Source organism: Dermacentor silvarum, chromosome 6 (genome assembly GCF_013339745.2).
Source record: "Dermacentor silvarum isolate Dsil-2018 chromosome 6, BIME_Dsil_1.4, whole genome shotgun sequence".
Classification (NCBI taxonomy): domain Eukaryota; kingdom Metazoa; phylum Arthropoda; class Arachnida; order Ixodida; family Ixodidae; genus Dermacentor; species Dermacentor silvarum.
The window spans coordinates 98,903,863-98,923,827 of NC_051159.1; the positions used below are offsets into that span (position 1 = coordinate 98,903,863).

Below are 19,965 nucleotides of genomic sequence, written 5' to 3' on the forward strand. Positions count from 1 at the left end.
TATGCTCTACTAGGCTACACAGTTTGAAACGATCAACATCTGAGTTAACGTCTGATCTTTGAGTGAAGCACTATACCAATCAGTGGAGCAATGCAACTGAGCAATGCACTTCAGAATAAATGAAAAAACTTTACAATAATACAAAGTAGCGATGAAGCAAATAATACCCAGTTGTAGATCTTGCAGTTCGTCAAGATCAGCAGAAGCACATAGCTGGTAGAAAATGTGGTAGTTGCGCTCTTCAGAAGCCTGGAATACAACTCGAGACTTTTCCAGTAAGTACGTCCTCATGTTGGCACCAATGATGTTGAACCTGGAGTTGAAGTCTATTTCTATGTACTTCCCAAAACGAGAGCTGTTGTCATTTCTGGTTGTTTTGGCATTGCCTATTGCCTATTTGGGACAACAAAAAAGAAAGAGCAAATTGAAGTCAAGGGCAAATTGACTGACTAAAATATGAAATTAAAGCAGGGGCTGTATTTTGTCAAGATTCGTTTCACTTTCCTATGTTTTCTTCCTTTGCTCAGAACACTGTTACACTACAACTTAAGCTGGGATCGGCCACTCGGCACGAATGATGATGAACACAAAAATGAAAAACGAAAAACATGGCCCCGCAGCTGTAAACAATTTCCAAACATTTGACATGAATCAACTGCTCAATATACAGGGTGTTTCACTTTAGCTGCACCAAATTTTTAAAAATTTCCTGTGGCAGATAGCACAATTATAATCCTTGATCTAAACTACTCAATGAGGCAGCCATTACTTCCATGAGAAATCAAAATGCCTAATTGAATAATTAGCACAATTACACTAATTATCTTTTTAATTAATTATTTTACAGTACGTCTTTCAATTTACAAATGACAGCTGCTGAGTTCGCAAGGTGTATCCACTTGGAATGAATTCTCAGGACTGAACCAGTGTCGAGATATTAATTTTCAAAGTGTCTGACGAAATGCATTGGTGTTCCAGTTAATTTTGTGCTTCGATGCATAAAACAGCGTTTTTCTCAAAAAGTTAACTGGAAATCCCATGCATTTCGTCGGACACTTTGAAAATTAAAATCTCGAAACTGATTCAGTCCTGAGATTTTGTTCCAAGTGGATACGCCTTGCGAACTCAGCGGCTATACTTCGTAAATTGAACAATGTGCCTTAAAATATTTAATTTAAAAGTTAAGTAGTGTAATTATGCTAATTATTCAATTAGGCATTTTGATTTCTTGTGGAAGTAATGGCCGCCTCAACGAGTATTTTAGATCAAGGATTATAACTGTACTATCTGCCACAGGCAATTTTTAAAAATTTGGTGCAGCTAAAATGAAACACGCTGCAGTCGAACCATGTAAAAATAAAGTTGTATGACACAAAAATACCTTAATTATATCTGATATTCATAATAAGCATACACAGTATCCCAGGTAACGTCAGCCAAGCTCTTAAAAATAAAATTTAGAATATACGAGGACGCAACCAATGGTATTCTGTCAGCAGTGACGTACCGTGCCAGGATTTTTTTCATTATTGAACTATTGATAATTAAATGAGATTAATTAATGAACTTTTTCATCACTGAATTGGCGGTACAAATTTTCATAGAAAAGTAATAACTGTGTTTTAAAGCACCCGATTCAGTTGTTTTCAGTGTGCCATGTCTTGCGTAATTATTTTTTCTGCATTATAAAGAAAGCGCACTAAATATGAAAATTGCCGCACGATTGCACGTCCGCGCGCCGCGACACCAGCAGTCCTAGGCATTACTACCCGGAGGAATTGGCGTCTGTCATTCTGAATGAAAATTTCTTGCTTAAACAAGCAGCTAAGCCCACAGGTCCAGCAAAGTTACCAGCCAAAAATTATCGACAATATTATTGATGCAAAACTTTTCACAGCACGATCACATATTCTGCACAGAATAAACAGCTGAAGATTGGAATGCTGCAGATGAAAGCAGAACTGAAGCTAGCAGCCAGCACATTTCACAAAGCCTCTCATAATGTAGCGCAAGGGCGCAACGACAAAGAAGAAACACACAGAGCATGTCACAGCACCTGTGACGTGTTCTGGGTGTCTCTTCTTTGTCGTTGCGCCCTTGCGCTACATCGTGTCATTAAGTAAGAACCAACTAGCCCAGCTGCATGCCCTTCTGCTGTCATACGAGGCAAGTATGTCTACAATGCATATAGGGCCTTGGGGCATTATCAAGTGCATAGCTAGTATACCACACTATCACTTATTTACTTGAATAAATGACTTTTTATACTTGGCATGAACACCCCACAACAGCTACAATGTTCACTGTAATGACTAAACAAGAGAAAAACATTGTGGAATTTTTCCACAATGCATGCGTTTTGAACTGAAATCAGCACTGCTGCCTAGAGCGTTTGACTGGTGTACTGTGGAGCACAGGAAAAGACATGTCAACTTAGTTGCTGGGCTTAGGAGAGACTACATGTGTAACGCCAGCCAAATGAACGCATAAGCCATATGGCCTTCAGCCTGGTACAGTATAGACCACTTATAACGTAACCATTCATAGTGCAGCAACGCTGCCTTTCCGACTCCCGTTTATCCTCCCATAGACCTCTATGAATACGCATACCGCTTACAGTGCAGCCGCGCGAGACGAAATACCGGTTATTATGCAGCTTCTGCGGGAAAATCTCGCCAACAAGGGCGGCAGCGAGCACGCTTCTCAACAAGGTGCATGCTCCCGGCCGGCGTATGCATTATTCAATGTAATCAAACTCTCGTTAATTCGGACTTATTTGGCCGCACATCGGTTAATTCGAACTACTTTCGAAGCTCAGCGAGCGAGGAGCGCCGCAAATGTGCGACGCAAAAGAGCAAGAATGGCGCTAGTGTCCAACCGAAACGAAGCGGCGGAGTCCGCATCGCCACAGCCATCAGTTGAAATCGTACGTGAATGACAGCAACGCCGGAACGCTTGGAGTCTATTTGTGTCTTTAACGCCTGTATTCTTGCATTTACAGCTGCGCATAACACCGCATTGGCCGCGGGCTTTCACAACTGCGTAGTCGTCATCCACGATCGCGAGGATAACGGCTGCGGTTTTCTCCGCAACGGTTGTGACGAACAATAGTTTCATTTTTACTCAGTACGCGCGTCGGCCGCGTGCCTAAAAAACTGCGTAGTTGCCATCGATGATTGCATAGAAGCGACCGCTGTTTCGACTCCAGTTGTTGCAGCGAATGGTAGTTAATTCGTCAAGACTTGGTGCGTGCGTCAGGCACGTGCCTTCAGCACCGAAAAGTCGCCGTTCATAATCCCGTCGATAGCAGTCACAGTTTTTTCCACAGGTGGTTGCGGCAAACAGCTGTTTCGTTTTGACTCAGTGCAAAGCTGTCTAAGTTTAAGAGCACCGGCTACATCGCGATAGTACAAAGCTTGTCTACATGCTTGGTCTACATGTTTTGAATACGTGCAGGGCTTGAAAATCGTTTTGGTTATAGTGCAGTACCGCTTATAGTGCAGATATTCGCGACTCCGGCGACTTACGTTAAAACGGTCTACACTGTATAAGGAATTTAGTGGCTGCTGACATAATAGGCATTCTTTGTTCTGCAGCATACCACTCAAGCGTTTTAGACAGTGCTCTAGATGATTGTACTTGCTGCTGTAAAAGATTGCATAGCTGAAATCTACAAAAAGATGTTGCTTCGAGCCTACCTCCAAGTGAAATCAAGTATGCAAGTAACATGCTCACCTCCATAATCGGGTTGGATGCCAAAACTTTCTTTTCAATGTGTGTCTCTGTAGAGGAGCCTCCAACGGTAGCAAAGTAGCGCATGGCATACTTGGCAGAAACAGTTTTTCCAGCTCCAGATTCCCCACTGACTATGATAGACTGATTCATGTTTTCCCTGAAAAAAAAAAAAATGTAAGCCAGAACTCTAGGAATAAAAGGGAACAATGCGCTCTTTTTTTTTTTTTACAAAGGTTTACAGAATTTACAAAATTAAAAAACTGACGCATCAAGTTTAAAACTCTATAGCTCGGCAATAAAACACAATATCACAATTCCGCAAGCTGCACTTATTGAGATCTAAAACAGACAGAAATTTATGTATTATACACTGCACTCTGAAATAAGACTATTGCAATACCCTTGAGAGAGCGGATCAGAAAGGCTATGCCCCTATTTTTTTTTAGCCATATTATGGCTGTAAATACGAAGTCAACATATCCATTCCCAGTGGTGGACCTTTCTTGGACCAGCCCAGCCTTATCTGCCGGTAGCTCTGCGATACAGCACTGCTGTCAGTCATTGAAAATGGTGGTTGTGCTTCACACGTCCACAGCATACGAGCAACGAAGTACGATTCGTTTTCTATGGAGCAAGCGACGAATGTCCATCGAAATCCACAGGGAAATGCAGCCCACGTATCGGGAAAGGTGTCTCACTTTGAGAAGTGTAAGGTGGTGGTGGTGCGAGTTCGCAAAAGGCCGTGAAGACTAGCATGATAATGAGCGTTCGTGGAGGCCGGTTCCAAGTCAGCTGGACAAATTCTACCACAGGAGCATCTCAAATTTAGTGCTGCAATGGGACAAATGTCTGAACCAGTGTGGGGACAATGCGGAAAAATAGTGCAAGGTACATGAAAAAAGTACATATATTTGTAATTACCTGTATTTACCTTATTTTGGCTAATAAATATAGGCGCAAAGACTTTCCGATTTGCCCTCGTAATTAAACAATTTCATCTAAGCTGTAAACTGATAACAAATTTGTCCACTTTGTGCTCTGACAGATGCAGTTTACAGAACTGCAACATCCATTTTGGGTGCACGGTTACAGATTTGTATACTTCCTGGTTGAATTTTCTAAGAACCAATTTGCTACCTGCTTGGGTGGCTTAGCGGCTATGGTGTTGCGTTGCTAAGCACGAGATCACAGGATCAAATCCCGGCCATGGTGGCCCCATTTCGATAAGGGCAAAATGCAAAAATGCAGTGTCTCGTGCATTGGGGGCACGTTAAAGATCCACCGGTGGTCAAAATTAATCCACAGTCCCCCACTACAGCATGGCTCATAAATCGTGGTTTTGGCACATAACATCCCGGAGTTCAATTCAAGAACCAATTTCCAGCAATAAGGCCCCAAATCAAAATCATGCTTCTAACAATTAGTAGGATTCAGCTTTCTTTCTAAAATGCTACAAATTTCATTTAAATCGGTTCATCAGTTGTTAAGTGAGAGCATTTCTGCCTTTCACATGTATTTGAACAAGGAAATCAGATTTGGCCCTGAGCCAAAATAGTTGCAGCATATCTAAACAAAGCAGCCGAATGACGAGTACCACCTGTGTCGCAGCACTGGCAAAAACATCACACATACACTGTTCACATGGCAAGTTGGTTGTCAGGTGGAATAAGGTAAAGAGACTAACTGGCACAGCCCTTATACACCAATGTGCTCAAACTAACCACATCAAAAGTAGGTGCAATGCGCTAGACCATTCCTCACTACAGGGCGTATGGACCTAAATGCTAAGGTGAATGAGGCAAAAAACATGAAATAAGAAAGCCTCAAGAAAATAAACTATGACTACAATAAGTCTAAGCAACGATGCTTTGCCAAATATACAGTTACAATAAGTCTAGGCACCAATGCTTTGCCAAGTATGAAAGTGAGCTGCAGTTCGAATGCCCAAGAATGCACTGGAACAAAATATTGTGTGGATGAAATTTTGTGTAGACTAAATTTTTTTTTTATCTCAAAAATCTGCACACACACACCTCTCCATTTTGGTGTATGCCTCCTCGGACACGGCAAATATGTGAGGGTCCAGGTCACCCATAGCTTGTCCCCGATATGCGAAGATGGTGTCATTGCCATAAATAGGCAATTCCTCATAAGGGTTGATAGCAACAAGCACAATCCCTAAGGACAGACAGAAGAAGGAGAAGAATGAAATGAGCAAAAGATATGAGCAGTGTGCTACAAGATGACAGCACTTATCCTGTAAACTAAATCTACACAACAATCTTTAAAAACAGAACTATTAAGAAAATGAAGCAAGTAAAAAAAATCTTGCATAGATGGTTGTTTCCAATCGTATTTGCTATATCCATTCTTTAGCCTCAATACAGTTTCGTGATCCTGGAAGCAGGTGAGAAAAGATGGGGCTACATTCTCGACCAAACACTTTTAGGGATAATTTCGCTTTTGCATGAACTAACATTAAGTGCGATGCTACACAGGAGCTATGAGCATCATGTCATTACACTTGAGGTTTATGCAACATGTATACAGCAGTGAAGAAAGATGCACGATCACTTTCTTCACATGCACCTATACTGACTAACAACACACTGAAAGTGACGTCCCCAAAACTGACCCATCGAGAATGCAGCTAATTTTCCGAAACGTATACAGAGACATTAGATGCGCTTTATAAACATTTGTGATTGTGTGAAATAAACTTACTCTCGAGTGTATTCCCGTTTTCTGCATCGTCTTTATGCTCACTTTTCATATTAACACGCTAGCATTAACGGCCCCATGTTGCAAAAAATCCAGTCTCAGCACAGACCGTCTTTTGGCGAAAAATCATTCCAAACCACAACCACGCAGGCCCTCCGTGTAGTGCAGAGGTGATACTGAACTAATTGAATTTCTCAAAGTAAAATGAGTCAGAAAAATCGTAAAGTACAACTTAAAACACAACCTACAGACATGATAGCGTCGGATTGTAATTTGAATATACGAGAAAATCATTCTTTACGCGGAAACTCAAACACAAACTCCTTTTTCAGCCTTTCTAGCATTCATAAAGCGGCACGGCCGGCTCGGTTCCTTGCAACAACATCATCTAGATGGCGCTCGCCTCCTCGGAGCCACGGCGCACTGAGGCGAAGGTGGAGAAAAAAAACAAAGAAAGCTGCGGTTGCCAGGAAGCGTGAGAAGGGTTATCGCATTCCACTTTTAAAGGCAAAACTCTCCTTCAAATTTTTAAGCAGCTCATTATTGCATCAAAACTTCTTTACAAATAATCTTTTCCAAAAAAAAAAACATTGGGCAGATCCCCAAGTCTCAATCTGTCCTATCTTTTCCAAAAAAAAAACATTGGGCAGATCCCCAAGTCTCAATCTGTCCTATGCCCCATATGTCAAAATGGTGGCACAAAGCTCCATTCATACATTACATTCCTACAATCATAAAACATAGAAGCCAATTCTTCACTGTGGACCCAATCTCACTTCCACTAGTTAAAGCAATGAACTGGTACACTTCAACTGCCCCCACAATTTATTTGTGCAAGTAATGTTTCACAACAAAATGTGCAAAATGTTTCACAACAGTAAATGTTGTGAAACATTTTTCAGGTAGCATTTAACAGTCAACTTGTTTAAGTGCAGCACTCTGAAGTTCCTTTTTACAAACTTTCAATTATATAAAATATACATTGCATGAGCTGACTGGCTGACTGGGTTTTGAGATCTCAATGGTCTCGGTACACAGCCACCTATGCACACCACCCTTATCGAATTGATCAACAATGGACGAACAAGGGAAGCCTCAGCATGGAAGGATTTGTCCATCAGAGCAACAACTAGTTTCCGAAGCAAGGTTTCTATAGCGCACTCTAACCCGCTGCGGTGGCGTAGTGACTAACGTGTTGTGCCACTAAGCCTGAAGGCGCGGGATTGAATCCCAGCCACGGCGGCCACATTTCAATGGGAGTGAAATGAAAAAACTGCCCATGTACCATGCATTGGGTGCACGTTAAAGAACCACAGGTGGTCAAAATTATTCTGCAGTCCCTCACTACGGCGTGCCTCATAATCAAATCATGGGGTTGGCACGTAAAACCTCCGACTTTAATTTTTTAGATGCGAGGCATCTTATGGTCGGGGCTATGTCACTCACTCACTCCCTCCCTCTCTCCGCCGTGCGGCGTCCACACCCCTACTGCGCATGCGCATCCTCCTCCCCCTCCTCTCCTTGTCTCATCTCCTCTCGGCATTCCTCCTCTCCTCTCCGACGCTCCTCTTCTCTCCAGATTGCGCAACGAATGGCAACACCTGCGGCTCCGCGCGCGATAATGCGAATCACCTTAGGTTAGTAGAGATGCGACGGTAGGCGCCCCAGAGGCACCGGCAACAGTCACCGACGCCGCGCGCGTTCGGTGCGAACGCGGGCAAAACGCCGACGGCATCGACAACAGTTCTGCGCAGTCGCTGGTGCTGCTGCATGTCCAAGTTTATACAGCTGATAAAACTACCTTGAGTTGACCCCATGGCTGCTTCGCATACTACTCAGGGTTCCCCTAAGGGAAGATGGTGTAATTTTTTTAATTGGAGCAACAACTGGTTTCCATGGCAAGGTTTCTATAGCATACTCTTATAGCATACTCTACCCCAAGTATGGGAAACCTAAGCAGCTATAAAAACACTTACTAGCCATCCTGGCCCTGCGAAAGTGGATGTCCACCGAAGCTGTTGCATAACCACCACTACAACTGCTGAGGGGGATACACAATACTTTATTGATGATTCGGATGCTTGTTTTGAGCTTGCTCTTTACTGAAATGTATGCAGTTGTTTGTGTTGTATGTGTGACTCCAATTAATGTATGCACTGTTCACTTTTCCATGTGCTTGTAGCCTCTGCATTACGAGGGGGATGAGCCATTGCATTTTTGCTTGCTTAGGAGGGTATGAGCCATGGCTGATGATGGTAATTTTTGTTCACAGACAGGACACGAAAAATGCAGACCACCGAGAGGCTAACAGCTTCACTGTAAAAAGAAAAGTGAAGGAGAGCTGGGTAACGGAACCGAAAATGTTCAAGTGGGGATTTGTGATGCTGAGAAGTGTTGAAATGAAAGGCTGCTCTTGAACCTTCAGCTTATTTTATCAAAATGTTGGCTTCAGGTCGAGGCTTCGCTTGCTTTCCCACTGCTAATCAATTGCAATTGAACTCTCCCCAATCCAGTGGGCCTTCAACTCGTTTGAATCCTCATTAAACATGGCAAATAGAGCTGAGAACAGAGCCCATGAACCGGAATTACATATCCACTTCATTATACTGACAGAAGCAATGTGTGAAATAAAGACAGTACAGAATACTGCATCTCGTATACAGCCTCTTCTCTCAGCATGCAAATCAGAGATTCAATAATGCTATCAAGATAGCCAAGATTGGAAGGGCAAAGAGATATTCTGCAATAAAGCAAGTGGCTACCCTTATCTTATGCAACAGATAAGAAGAAATGGCATATTGTAAAAGAGGAGCATTTGGTTGCAGTCCTATGGCTAGCGCCGGTAAAGAACAGGCCAAAAAAGTTCTTACCACAGTAGGTGTAGATGACATTGTTATTGCAGAACCGCACCTGGAGGTTATGTAAAACTGAAAGAACAGGAAAAAAAAAAAACAAGACAAGAAAGCTTAAGCAATATGTCAACATGTACATTACTGCAAAATTAACAGCCCAGTATGTCACTTTACGCAATGCACAGCTTCAAGAAACTGAAGAGACTGATTTACCTGCAGGTTCATGCAGGTATGAGAGCGATGTCAAATCATTGCCGCCAATGAGAATCTCTGGATTGCGTAGAGGTGGCAGCTTCTCTGGTGCATCGATGGTAAGCACCGCTCTCTGGCAGCAGAAAAAACACACATTATGCCATTCTTTTTCAGCACTATACATATATGGGCAATCGTTTACTGCACAACACAGTTCTCGATGACTCAGCTAGGACGAAAAGCACCGCATGATGAACACTGTGACCTTCAGCATGAACAGTCAGCAGTGGCAAACAACTGGTAACAATTTCAGACAGATCAATACACTGTACCTAAAATCATACCTGAGCTGAGATAGTTCTTTGCTGTATGAGGAAGCCTTTAATTTATTCCAACAACCTTACACATGACTCGTTGATCAAAGGTTTGCAAAAAATAAAAATTTGGCCACATCAAATTGACAGCACAGGTGCTTGAAGTCCATGTGTACAAACACACTAACCTGTTTTTCTTCATCTTCCACCTCAAGGGTCTTGCCATCAAAGCCCTTAACAATCTCTGCAGCCTTCCAAACAGCCGCTGCATCTGGCAACCATATCCGAGCACCCTGAAATAAGAATTCCAAAAACAATCATGCTGCACAAGTGATGGCCATTAAATGAGTACTGACATGACATTTCTTACTTGTCATTTTTTTAATGCAAAGCATCCTTGTTCGAGTCAACCCAGTTTTTTGTGGTGTATCTGGTCTCTTTTGTGAAGCAACCAGTAAAAAGAAAGAAACCATACTTTGGATGGTCATCATACATGGCTTCTGCCTGAATCAAGTTAAAAGCTTTATTCCCCGAAAGAATGTGCGTAGAACTGCATAATTAACCATGACATCAATGTGCCTCTTAAAAAGCTGCTTTGCATCAAGACCAGGCTCCCCTTGCTCTAGATTTAAGGTCGCACTTGTAGGGTCCGCTTGACTGTAGTCCCACCGTCTGGTTTGCTACAAGAACGCTCTAGAGGGATGCCCACTGCGCTCACTCCGCCCTATGTGCATGCAGATTTCTAGGAGAAACACACACCCAGTGCCCATACACATATTGCCGCATCTGTAGTGTGGTAAGGACGATGACAATAGCAAGATATATCGGCATTTAAAGAAAACAAGAGGAAGTCCCTGTTGCGCGGTATTAAAAGACTGTCCTGGTTGTTCCTGTTGTTCAGTGCTTTTGACCACTGAGCCTCCAATGTCCAATATACATATATATAGACAGACAGGCCCACAGGATACACACGTTGCAAGAGCAGTAACCATTCACTGCAGAACACCTTATATTATTCATAACAACCATTTACTAAAACAAGCATGCTTCGCATTAATTAGATGTCAAATAGAGTTGAGTCTATTTTATTTTTTGTTATAAAGTAGGTCCAAACCCTGTAAACACTAAAAATAATATTGTCACGCATCACAGCAGCTTAAATAACTTACTTCAATACTTCCTTCTACAAACTAGTTTAGGTTTCAGAACCGAGGAGATCGGTGCATCATGACACATTTGCTCAATTCATTCATGCCACCACTATGGCTAGCCACAGGTGAGTGCAGCGCTCATTTATTTCTTCATGAGCAGGGGCATCATAAGCAAATTTTGCTCTGGGTCATGGAGTCCCAATAATGTCAGTGTCACCAGGTCCAGCATTTCGAGACCAACTTCAGTATCAAACTAAAATACCTGGTAAGCGTTTCCCAACCTTCAAGTTTGCTACGTGTCATTCCTTTTACTTGTGAGAAGTGTACGATCGAGATTCTACTATTTAAAAATCTGTGCCAGTATTCCTTTAATAGCAGAAGCTTCATTGCGCATCTTCCTACCACCAGCCTTAAACATACGAAAGAGCCGCAGCACGCGAAAACACTTTCACTACTTTCAATGCAGCGGACATCAGCCTTGTCAGCGGAAACTTTTGTCTAACAATTTGACCTACATTAAAAAACATTGTACGGTCACAATGTATTAAAACTTTATGGTTGTTCATCACTGATGAAACTACTTTTACAACATTTCTGGCAGTGGTTAGTGTGTTTTTTTTTTTTTTTCTCAGTTCGTACGTTATAGGACCCGTACCACCCTCCACCAACAATTAGAAAAATAGACACCAGTATTACAGCACTGTCCGTGAAGTCTCCAATGTTAAAAGGAAGACCTAGTATTCTTCTTCATTGTTATGTTTAACTTACTCCATCATTACTTAATAAGGCTCCATTTGACTTAATTATGAAGGGGCCATTGAAAACAGCATGAGCACTTTATGTATGTACTGCTGTATATTACCGTAGTCCACGGTGCGGAGTTCTACTTTCAACAGAAGTATTCTTATCAGAACAATTATGTAACTGCCCTTACACTGGATACTTGTTGATATCATTTTCTCGCTCAGCAGAATACGTACAATGTGAGAGAAACTGATAAGCACAAATGACAGGCCGGATTAGCAATGATAAAATAAGGCTGAACACTTTTCCCTTTCAAACACCTCATCGTCAGTGCTCATAGGTGTTCTGTGAAGCGTTCTGCAGGGCCTCACTGATTTAGTGCAGATACCAGGAATTTTGCAGGTGATTTGCAAACACGCTGATTCGAAAAGACGAACGGCAACGCACTAGCACGGGCTCACTTAGGGCCAGATTTCACAAACATCTTCTCTGCACAGGTTAATAACGACTAATTACAAGCGTGAATGCGACGAGTTCCTAACGCAATGATCGAAATGTCTAGTCTCCAAATCAAGGACGCTTACAGCTGGCCTGCATAGTTTGTATCCGCACGCAGCGTGTGGCAGCGCTACAGCTATTTCAACATACGGACGGACGTCTGACAGCCATCCTAGACATCTCATTAACAAAGCTGAAGCCTGGCTGCAGGCATGATGCCGTGCAAGCGTGCGTACCCTTTCGTCCAACCCAGCACAGACAGGCTCCCTACGCGCACGGCCAAGCCGAGATGACCAATATCAACGCCCACTACAGAATTACTCACATACTTGGGCTTGCTCCTTTCTAGGAGATACTTCCATACACGGACAACATAGCGTCTACAGCGAATTCGAGCAAAGAGCTACCGCAAACATGAACGCGTAAGCACGAATCTGAATACTGCTAAATCTATTAAGATGACAGCTGTCTCTAGTAGAGGACTTGTGCTACTGTTGGGGACTTTCTCTACTGGTTTTAGCAGCCTCAGGCGACAGTTCACAGTTTACAGTGACTTGAAACATTTACAGGATGCATTGTTCTAAGCAGTTTTCGTAGAGAACATAGCGGGATATCAAACGGTGAACTACTATTGATGAATATGCCAAAGAGAACCACTACGGCAACCGATACTCAACGAAGCTCTACTGACCTTCGTGTAAAGCTCCTGCGTCGACATGTCTTCTCCTATGGGGCTAAAGAGCCGAACCTTGAGAAATTAGCATTCTGTTCTGGCCTGTCGTACTTTTTTAAAGCTATCTACACAAAGTAGAGGCAGTAGAGGACACTGTACAGGCCATTGCCGACATTACATTAGCCTGTACAGTTGCCGGACAACTAGCAGCAACGTTTGCGACACTCGCTCACTCTCTTGCTCCGCCTCCTTTCCTGTATGCTAGCAACTGCTTAGTTTTATTTCATTTATTTTATTTTTATTATTTTGCCTTCAGAGGACGAGAAGACGACAGTTCCTTTTTTTTTTTTTGCTATTAAAAAGAACCAGTATCACCCATATAAAAAAGTTTAAAACGCAAGTAGCTAAGTTTAAGTACTCATTCTCGATTTTGGTTTCGGTTGTGGCTGAGCGCTGCAAATGAATTCTCAGTTGCATCGTTGTATTTCCTGACAAACTTCGTTCATCTTTTCTCTTTTACTCCGCTACTCCCGCTGTAATTTGTCGGTGCATTGTTCACTCGTAGCGCACGCAGCTGTCACCATGCTGATGGACACAACCTGGACAATACCTGCATTTGAGCTTACCGTCTTCCAAGATGTGATCTGATAACTCGATGGACGTATCCGTCGTCTTTGGTCATCGCCAGCTTCAGCCCCGTAGTTGCACGTAATTATTTCTTCTGAATGATGGAAGTTATGAAGGCAAGAATTACCCATATGGGTTTCGCCAGACATCCCTTTCTCTTGCGGCTGCTGGGAATTCATGCGTAAATAAAATTTACGACAGTTGAAATTAATTTGTTTCAGAAAGCGTGTCTGTTTACATGTGACGACGCACTATAAATGTATACTGAAGTATGTGAAACGTACCTGACGACGCTCGTACGTAGCAAATGCATCTAATGTCTAGGTACCAAGTCCAAATGCGCTCAGCATTGTGTTGGCATTATCTAAAGCGATTAATTTAGAGTTACACAACGTAAGATGGTGGCATTCATAAGGGCTTTCTTCTTCGTCTTTGTCTGACAGTTCTTAACCGACAGCTGTGCTATAACTGTAACTTTAGATTAGCTGTCGATAATACTCAGACGTGCTAACTGCTAAACCAGGTACGTACACCAGTTAAGAAAGCTGGTGCAGATGGCGTAGAAGTTAGGTTGTACACGTACAAGGTATCAATGATCTGCAGTGAACACCGCGTGTAAAGCTCCGCAGTTTGCGCATGGCCATGTTATTTGACAGAGACAGACCTCAAACGACTGAATTGACCCACTGCCCAATATATCTAGAAATATATCTAAACTACAGTGCCTGTATCTAAACGAAACACGAAGAGCATGGGGTAGTGATGATGATGATGATAGCTTTGACTCCTTGCAGACAACCGGAGACGGTCTTCTGTGAGACGGTGACCGCACCGGCCGCCTCAACACATTTCGCCCTGCCTTCGTCCTCTCGCCTTTTACTGTGTGTTCCATCGCTTCATGCCAAGCACACTGCAGTAGAAACGCGGACAGTCACAACTACCTGCCCAAGTGGCCTGAAAACTAAAGGAAGTTCTCCAAAAAAGTCACTGCCAGAATATGGTCGTCAAGTAAGCACTCCGCTTTAGAAGCGTCTCATGTTCATTTACCTCTGATGACACAACATTTAGATAATGTGTGAAGTTGTGTCTTTGTCATTTAAATGCTGAGAGTGTAGGTTACATTCGCAGTCGCTTTATTTGATGCCCTGTCACGGTCTGTTTCTTTGCTTTCAAATGCTCTTGAAGGAATTTGATCGTCACGAGATTGGTCGGTCAAGTGTGCTCCTAAATAACGTTGCAGCAGCACTCGATTTAGTTACTTGATGTGTGTATATAGACTCGTAACAGAAATAACCCGTGTGGCATACCGTACCTTATTATGATCCGACTGATGACATTGGAAAGGTTGTCCTTAATTGTGTGGAACTCCTAAAATATTTTTACCGTACGTGTTTTTTTGGTGGCTCGCAGGGGTGTTCTGAAATTGAGCATACTCGGCGGGGCGGTCTACGCGTCGCAAAAAGCCGGTGTATGGGGCGACAGTACGCAAACTACCGAAAACATCAAAGCGTACATCAGCAGCAACCCCACCTTGAAGTATTACTGCACTTTGGTAAGTTCTGCCATCATAGCACGAGTAGCCCTATTCTGGTTCGCGCTACATGGTTGTGTAATCGAGGCACATTACCTCAAGACGATGAGACGTCTTCCGAGTTTATTCACAAAAATTGCCTACATCCATTTTACTGAGGTGACATGATGGATGTGTGTATAATTGCCCCCAACAAGCTATGTCATGCTGCGTATTTATTCTTTTACTGCCTTGTTATGTTCCAGGCACCAAGCAGGAAAGAACTTGGCATGAAGGCTGTGGACTGCTGGAATGATGGTAAGTGCGAACATAATTTTCTTTTTGCACAGTTGTTTTGTTTTGCACAGCTGATCAATTACTAGGGCAATAATCATTGTTGATTACTTTCGAGATTTGTTCACTTTTGCATTGAAATGATCGGCATACTGTCCACTGGCTTATCCTGAGAACATGCGTCGAAAGCTATACCCAAAAAGTGATTGGCCAAGAATAAAGCCCTTGGATCATGCAACATAATACTACCAAAGGTAAACATTAGATGACCAGCAGGTGGTCTACTTTTTAAAGTGAATAGCTTTTTTTTTTTTTTTTGGCTCTTTCCGCCATTTTTCAGGTAAGTGGTCTGACTCAGAATAGAAAACACTCTTGCTTTTCATTCATTCATTGAGGCTGTTCACTTATATTGACAATCATCGTCTATGGTTTCTGCACAATTTTTATAATGTGATTGCATACCCAAGTGCACATCTGCCAACTCTCCCAAATTTTCTGTAAAGCTTACAAACTTGGCCACATTTTACAAATTTACACATGTTGAATGAAGGTTTGTGAAAACTAAATTCAGTTCTTGAAAATGTTTCGTTCATTGATTTCCGGACCTTCCATTGGAAATCTTACGGTGAAAGGATGTAACAGGGGTACTTACTTTGAGCAAGTTTATACAGGCAAGTTCCTGAAGCAGGCGAAATCAGCATCACCAGAGTCACTGACAAAGTCACTGTGATTTAAAAACAGTGTGTTGCTCGTCAGTCTATGCTGCTCCCCAAGTTTGCAGCTGCTTTTGTGTCGTGTGTAAAGGTAAATCTTGGTTAATAAAGTCTGTTTATGTCCACAATAGCTACGTCCACGATAGTTTATGTCCACAATAAAGTCCACAATAACTGCATAACAGGGCCCCTGTCATGTCTGTGGAATTTTTTACAAATTTTATGGTTTACAGGTTGACAGGTATGCAAGTGTCACATAACACAAGCCATGAACCAGGCAACATGCTGCAAGCTCACGCATTTTGCAATGGCCTCACCAAATCAAAATAATAGTGTATGCTGCACATCAATGATATTGTGCAACTTTTGAGAGTGCTTTTTGGGAAATTAGAAAAGCTAGTGAAAAAGTCTTCATAACCAGTGTTCCTAAGTTCTCTGCAGAACAGAGGAAGATGACAGGACAAAGGAAAAGGATAATTGAATACCTCCCAGAAAGCTCCAATTATGCTTTTACTGTGCCCACCAAAGCAACTCAACAAGTCTAATATTTTAACTTGATCATTCTTATAAGCTACCACTCATTTTTCTTCTCTCGGCATCCATTTTTTTACTGTAATAGATAATCAGTTGTCTGTTCTACACCTTACAACTTGCCCAACTCCATTTCATTACTACACTTTACTTTCAGTGTCGTACCAACAAAGCCGAATTTCTACCCTTCTCAAGTCTATTTCTTTCCTCCTAATCTTAACTACCATCTTGTAAAAGGGGGATACTGCAGCATAAAAACACGGACAACAGAAATATAAGTGGACAGGATGCGTGCAGACTCACAACTGAAATTTATTGGGTGAAAGATGACATATATACAGTGAACAAAAATGACGTCATCATGCTCACTGGCCGCTCAAAACGCTGCCGTCACAATCTTACATCCAAAAATTGCACATCGCAATCATCAAGTACTACGGAAGCATCACTAACACATACATGTGTTTTCTTTTTTATAATATATGCCTTGAACAACTCCCGTGTACAACGGTCCCTATGACGGTATAAAATCTTAGTTTTTCTAGAAGCGCAAGGTATACCTTCTTTGTCTCTTTTTCAAAACCCTGCAATGTTTTGATACGTGGGAATACTCTTCAGATGACAGGTTCTTAATATGTTCTTTTAAATGGGTATTAATGCAGCGTCCCGTCTGGCCGACATGAACACGGCCGCAGGAGAAAGGGAATTCATGAACCACAGCGCACGCGCAGGGAACATTCAGTTATCTGTAGTTTACATGGCAAAGAAAAAGGCTATGGCTAGGCATCTTTTAAATCTTTCTCAGGACCTGTGCACACAAATAGGCCATCTTTAAAGTAGCAGAAAACACAATGTTAACCCCATAACGTTGCACAACGTTCCTGAAATTGTGTGACACCTTATGTTGGTAAGGGATCACAGCATATCTTACGCTCCTGGTTGTGGTCTTGAAAAGAAGCAGTGACACTACACTTAACCTTCTTAATCAATTTATCGCAAGCTGGTAAGAAGGTTAAGTGTAGCGTCACTGCTTCTTCTCAAGACAATAGCCAGGAGCGTAAGAGATATGCTGTGATCCCTTACCAGCATAAGGTGTCACACACCTTATGTTGAGGAACGTTGTGCGACATTATGGGGTTAATGTTGTGTTTTCTGCTCCTTTAAAAATGGCTCATTTGTGTGCACAGGTCACTGTATGTTCCCTGCACATGTGCTATGATGGCTTTTTTAATTCCCATTCTCCTGCGGCCGTGTTTATGTTGGTCAGACGGGACGCTGCATTAATATTCATTTAAAAGAACATATTGTGAGCGCTAACTGTGCAGTTCATCATCGTCTTCATGTGTATATACCCATCCTCATAATCATCATCATTTTGTCGGGTTGGTGTTCGTGGGCTGTCTCGCGTTGTGTGACGATAGAAGAGCTCTGCCTTCGTCCCGAGCATCGTCTCACAATATTAAGAACAAGTCATCTGATGAGTATTGTAGTCCCATGTAGCAAAACAGCGCAGGGCTTTGAAAAAGAGACAAAGAAGGTATGGGGGGGGGGCTTCCGCTTCTAGAAAAAACTAAGATTTTATACCGTCATAGGGACTGTCGTACACAGGAGTTGTTCGAGGCATATATTATCAAAATAAAAACACGTTATGTATTAGCAATCCCTCCGTAGTACTTGTCGATTGTGAGCTGCAATTTCTGGACGAAAGATTGTGACGGCAGCGGTTTTGATGGCCACTGAGCATGATGTCTTTTTTTGTTCACTGTATATATGTCATGTTTCACCCAATAAAATTCAGTTGTGATTCTGCGCGTGTCCTGTCCACTTATATTTCTGTTGTCCATGTTTTTATAGCGCAGTACCCCCCTTTTACAAGATGAACATCCAGCAACTAGCCCAACTTGCCACTCTACCAGAATACCACCTACCATATTTGTTCTACTTGTTCTCAATTCAGTTCAGTCACTTATTGTGCAGCCTTTAGCTTAAGGTTTCCTTGTTAGCCTCACAATGTGAACAATGTTGTGACTACGGTTTATAAAGATGTTGGAAATCACGGCCAAGGACTCGCCATGGTGGCTTAGCAGCTATGGCATTCCGCTGCTAAGCACGAGGTCGCGGGATCAAATCCTGGCCATGGCAGTTGCATTTCAGTGGGGTCTAAATGCAAAAACGCCTCTGTGCCATGCATTGGGTGTACATTAAAGATCCCCACGTAGTCAAAATTAATCCGAAGTCCCACACTGCGGCATGCCTCGAAATTAAATTGTGGTTTTGGTACGTAAAACCCCAGAATTTATTTTTTTAATCATTGCCAAGGATAGACTGGAGGCTTAGGCCTGTGTGTGTATGTGTTGTGCGTGTTAGCAAAAGTTTAGAAGTACATCAGGGCTAGTATTTTGTAGCGATGCCTTTCTGGTAATAATGCCTCTTCGCGCTTATCGCGCTTTTTCAGTGGTCAGAGCGACAGTCCGCTCGCGTTATCAACGGGATCAGCTGGCCATGAGCGGTGGATGATAAGACTAGTATAGAATAAGTCAAAAGGCATTGCTACAATATACCGGCCCTGAAGTCAGAAATGAGGAATTCTCTTTTAACAGTTGGATTGCCTCTCCTTAAATAACTAATCATCAGTCACGTATATGGGAGGGGACTGCAAGGGTGAAGTGTTGCATAAGACGAGGCAATCACTGAGGACGAGGTCACCTTTGAGGGGTAGAGAGTCCTCTGTTGCCTGGGAGCCCATTTATGGGAGGTTGCTCACTTTTCCTTCTAATGTGATAGTTGCAGGATGCCATGACATACCATAAGTGGCAGGTTTCTGGCATTCCTCCTTGTAAATGGAGTGCACTCTTTCTGGTAGATGGACAATGCTACATAGGGTCACAGTAGTACAATTCTGTTAGGAAGAATTTTCACATGGGATCACAACAACGCACTCTATGGCATGTAGTGCTGCAGAGTGACTACGATGCGACAACACCCATGGCAACTTGGACCCAGTCTTAACAATTTGGCGCCAAAAACTCTTGTACAAAGTACGGCCACTCCTCGAAGAGTAGGCGGCCTCCTCTGCTGTTTTGCTATACATATATGTGTGTGTATGGACTTCTTCCCCTCTTGCAGGTGTCAAGGCCACATTCAAGCACCTTTTGAACACACCAGAATATTCAAAGCAAGCTGCTGCCTGGTGTGTGAATGCTGTGTCCGGGTTGATGGAGGAGCCAAAGACGCCATCTGTCGACACCAAGAAGCCATCGCAATAATTTTCCAGAGCTTGACTGCACTAAATTGGTAGCAACTGGCATAAATAAAACTGTAGAGCCGTTCAGGTTCTTTCAACCCCCATTACACCTCTATTATTATTGACATGCAGGACATCACATCTGCTCTAGCACGTAGGGTGCCTA

The 19,965-nt window shown here is 42.6% G+C and overlaps 2 protein-coding genes across 2 annotated transcripts in view; one reads left to right on the forward strand and one right to left on the reverse strand.

The window, feature by feature from the left end:
* LOC119455754 (unconventional myosin-Va) overlaps nt 1-13,132 on the reverse strand; it is a 90,521-nt gene extending 77,389 nt beyond the window's left edge. The window contains exons 1-7 of the mRNA XM_037717202.2: nt 12,899-13,132; nt 10,003-10,107; nt 9,522-9,633; nt 9,327-9,383; nt 5,769-5,913; nt 3,736-3,892; nt 168-393 (exon numbers count right to left, since the gene is read on the reverse strand). Coding sequence (XP_037573130.1) covers nt 168-393; nt 3,736-3,892; nt 5,769-5,913; nt 9,327-9,383; nt 9,522-9,633; nt 10,003-10,107; nt 12,899-12,925 — 829 coding nt within the window. The 5' untranslated portion in view covers nt 12,926-13,132. The remainder of the gene's footprint in view (nt 1-167; nt 394-3,735; nt 3,893-5,768; nt 5,914-9,326; nt 9,384-9,521; nt 9,634-10,002; nt 10,108-12,898) is intronic.
* A 1,163-nt stretch (nt 13,133-14,295) lies between these two features.
* On the forward strand, nt 14,296-19,903 carry LOC119455755 (MICOS complex subunit MIC13 homolog QIL1). The gene is made up of 4 exons (XM_037717203.2): nt 14,296-14,515; nt 14,918-15,059; nt 15,284-15,335; nt 19,682-19,903. Exons 1-4 carry the CDS (start codon nt 14,505-14,507, stop codon nt 19,819-19,821), a joined length of 345 nt encoding a protein of 114 aa, XP_037573131.1. The 5' UTR covers nt 14,296-14,504; the 3' UTR covers nt 19,822-19,903.
* Nucleotides 19,904-19,965: the final 62 nt, after the last annotated feature.

Coding starts and splice junctions, on each gene's coding strand:
- LOC119455755 (XM_037717203.2), top strand. Junction 15,060..15,283: donor TGAAGTATTACTGCACTTTG/GTAAGTTCTGCC, acceptor GTTATGTTCCAG/GCACCAAGCAGGAAAGAACT. Junction 15,336..19,681: donor TGTGGACTGCTGGAATGATG/GTAAGTGCGAAC, acceptor CCCCTCTTGCAG/GTGTCAAGGCCACATTCAAG.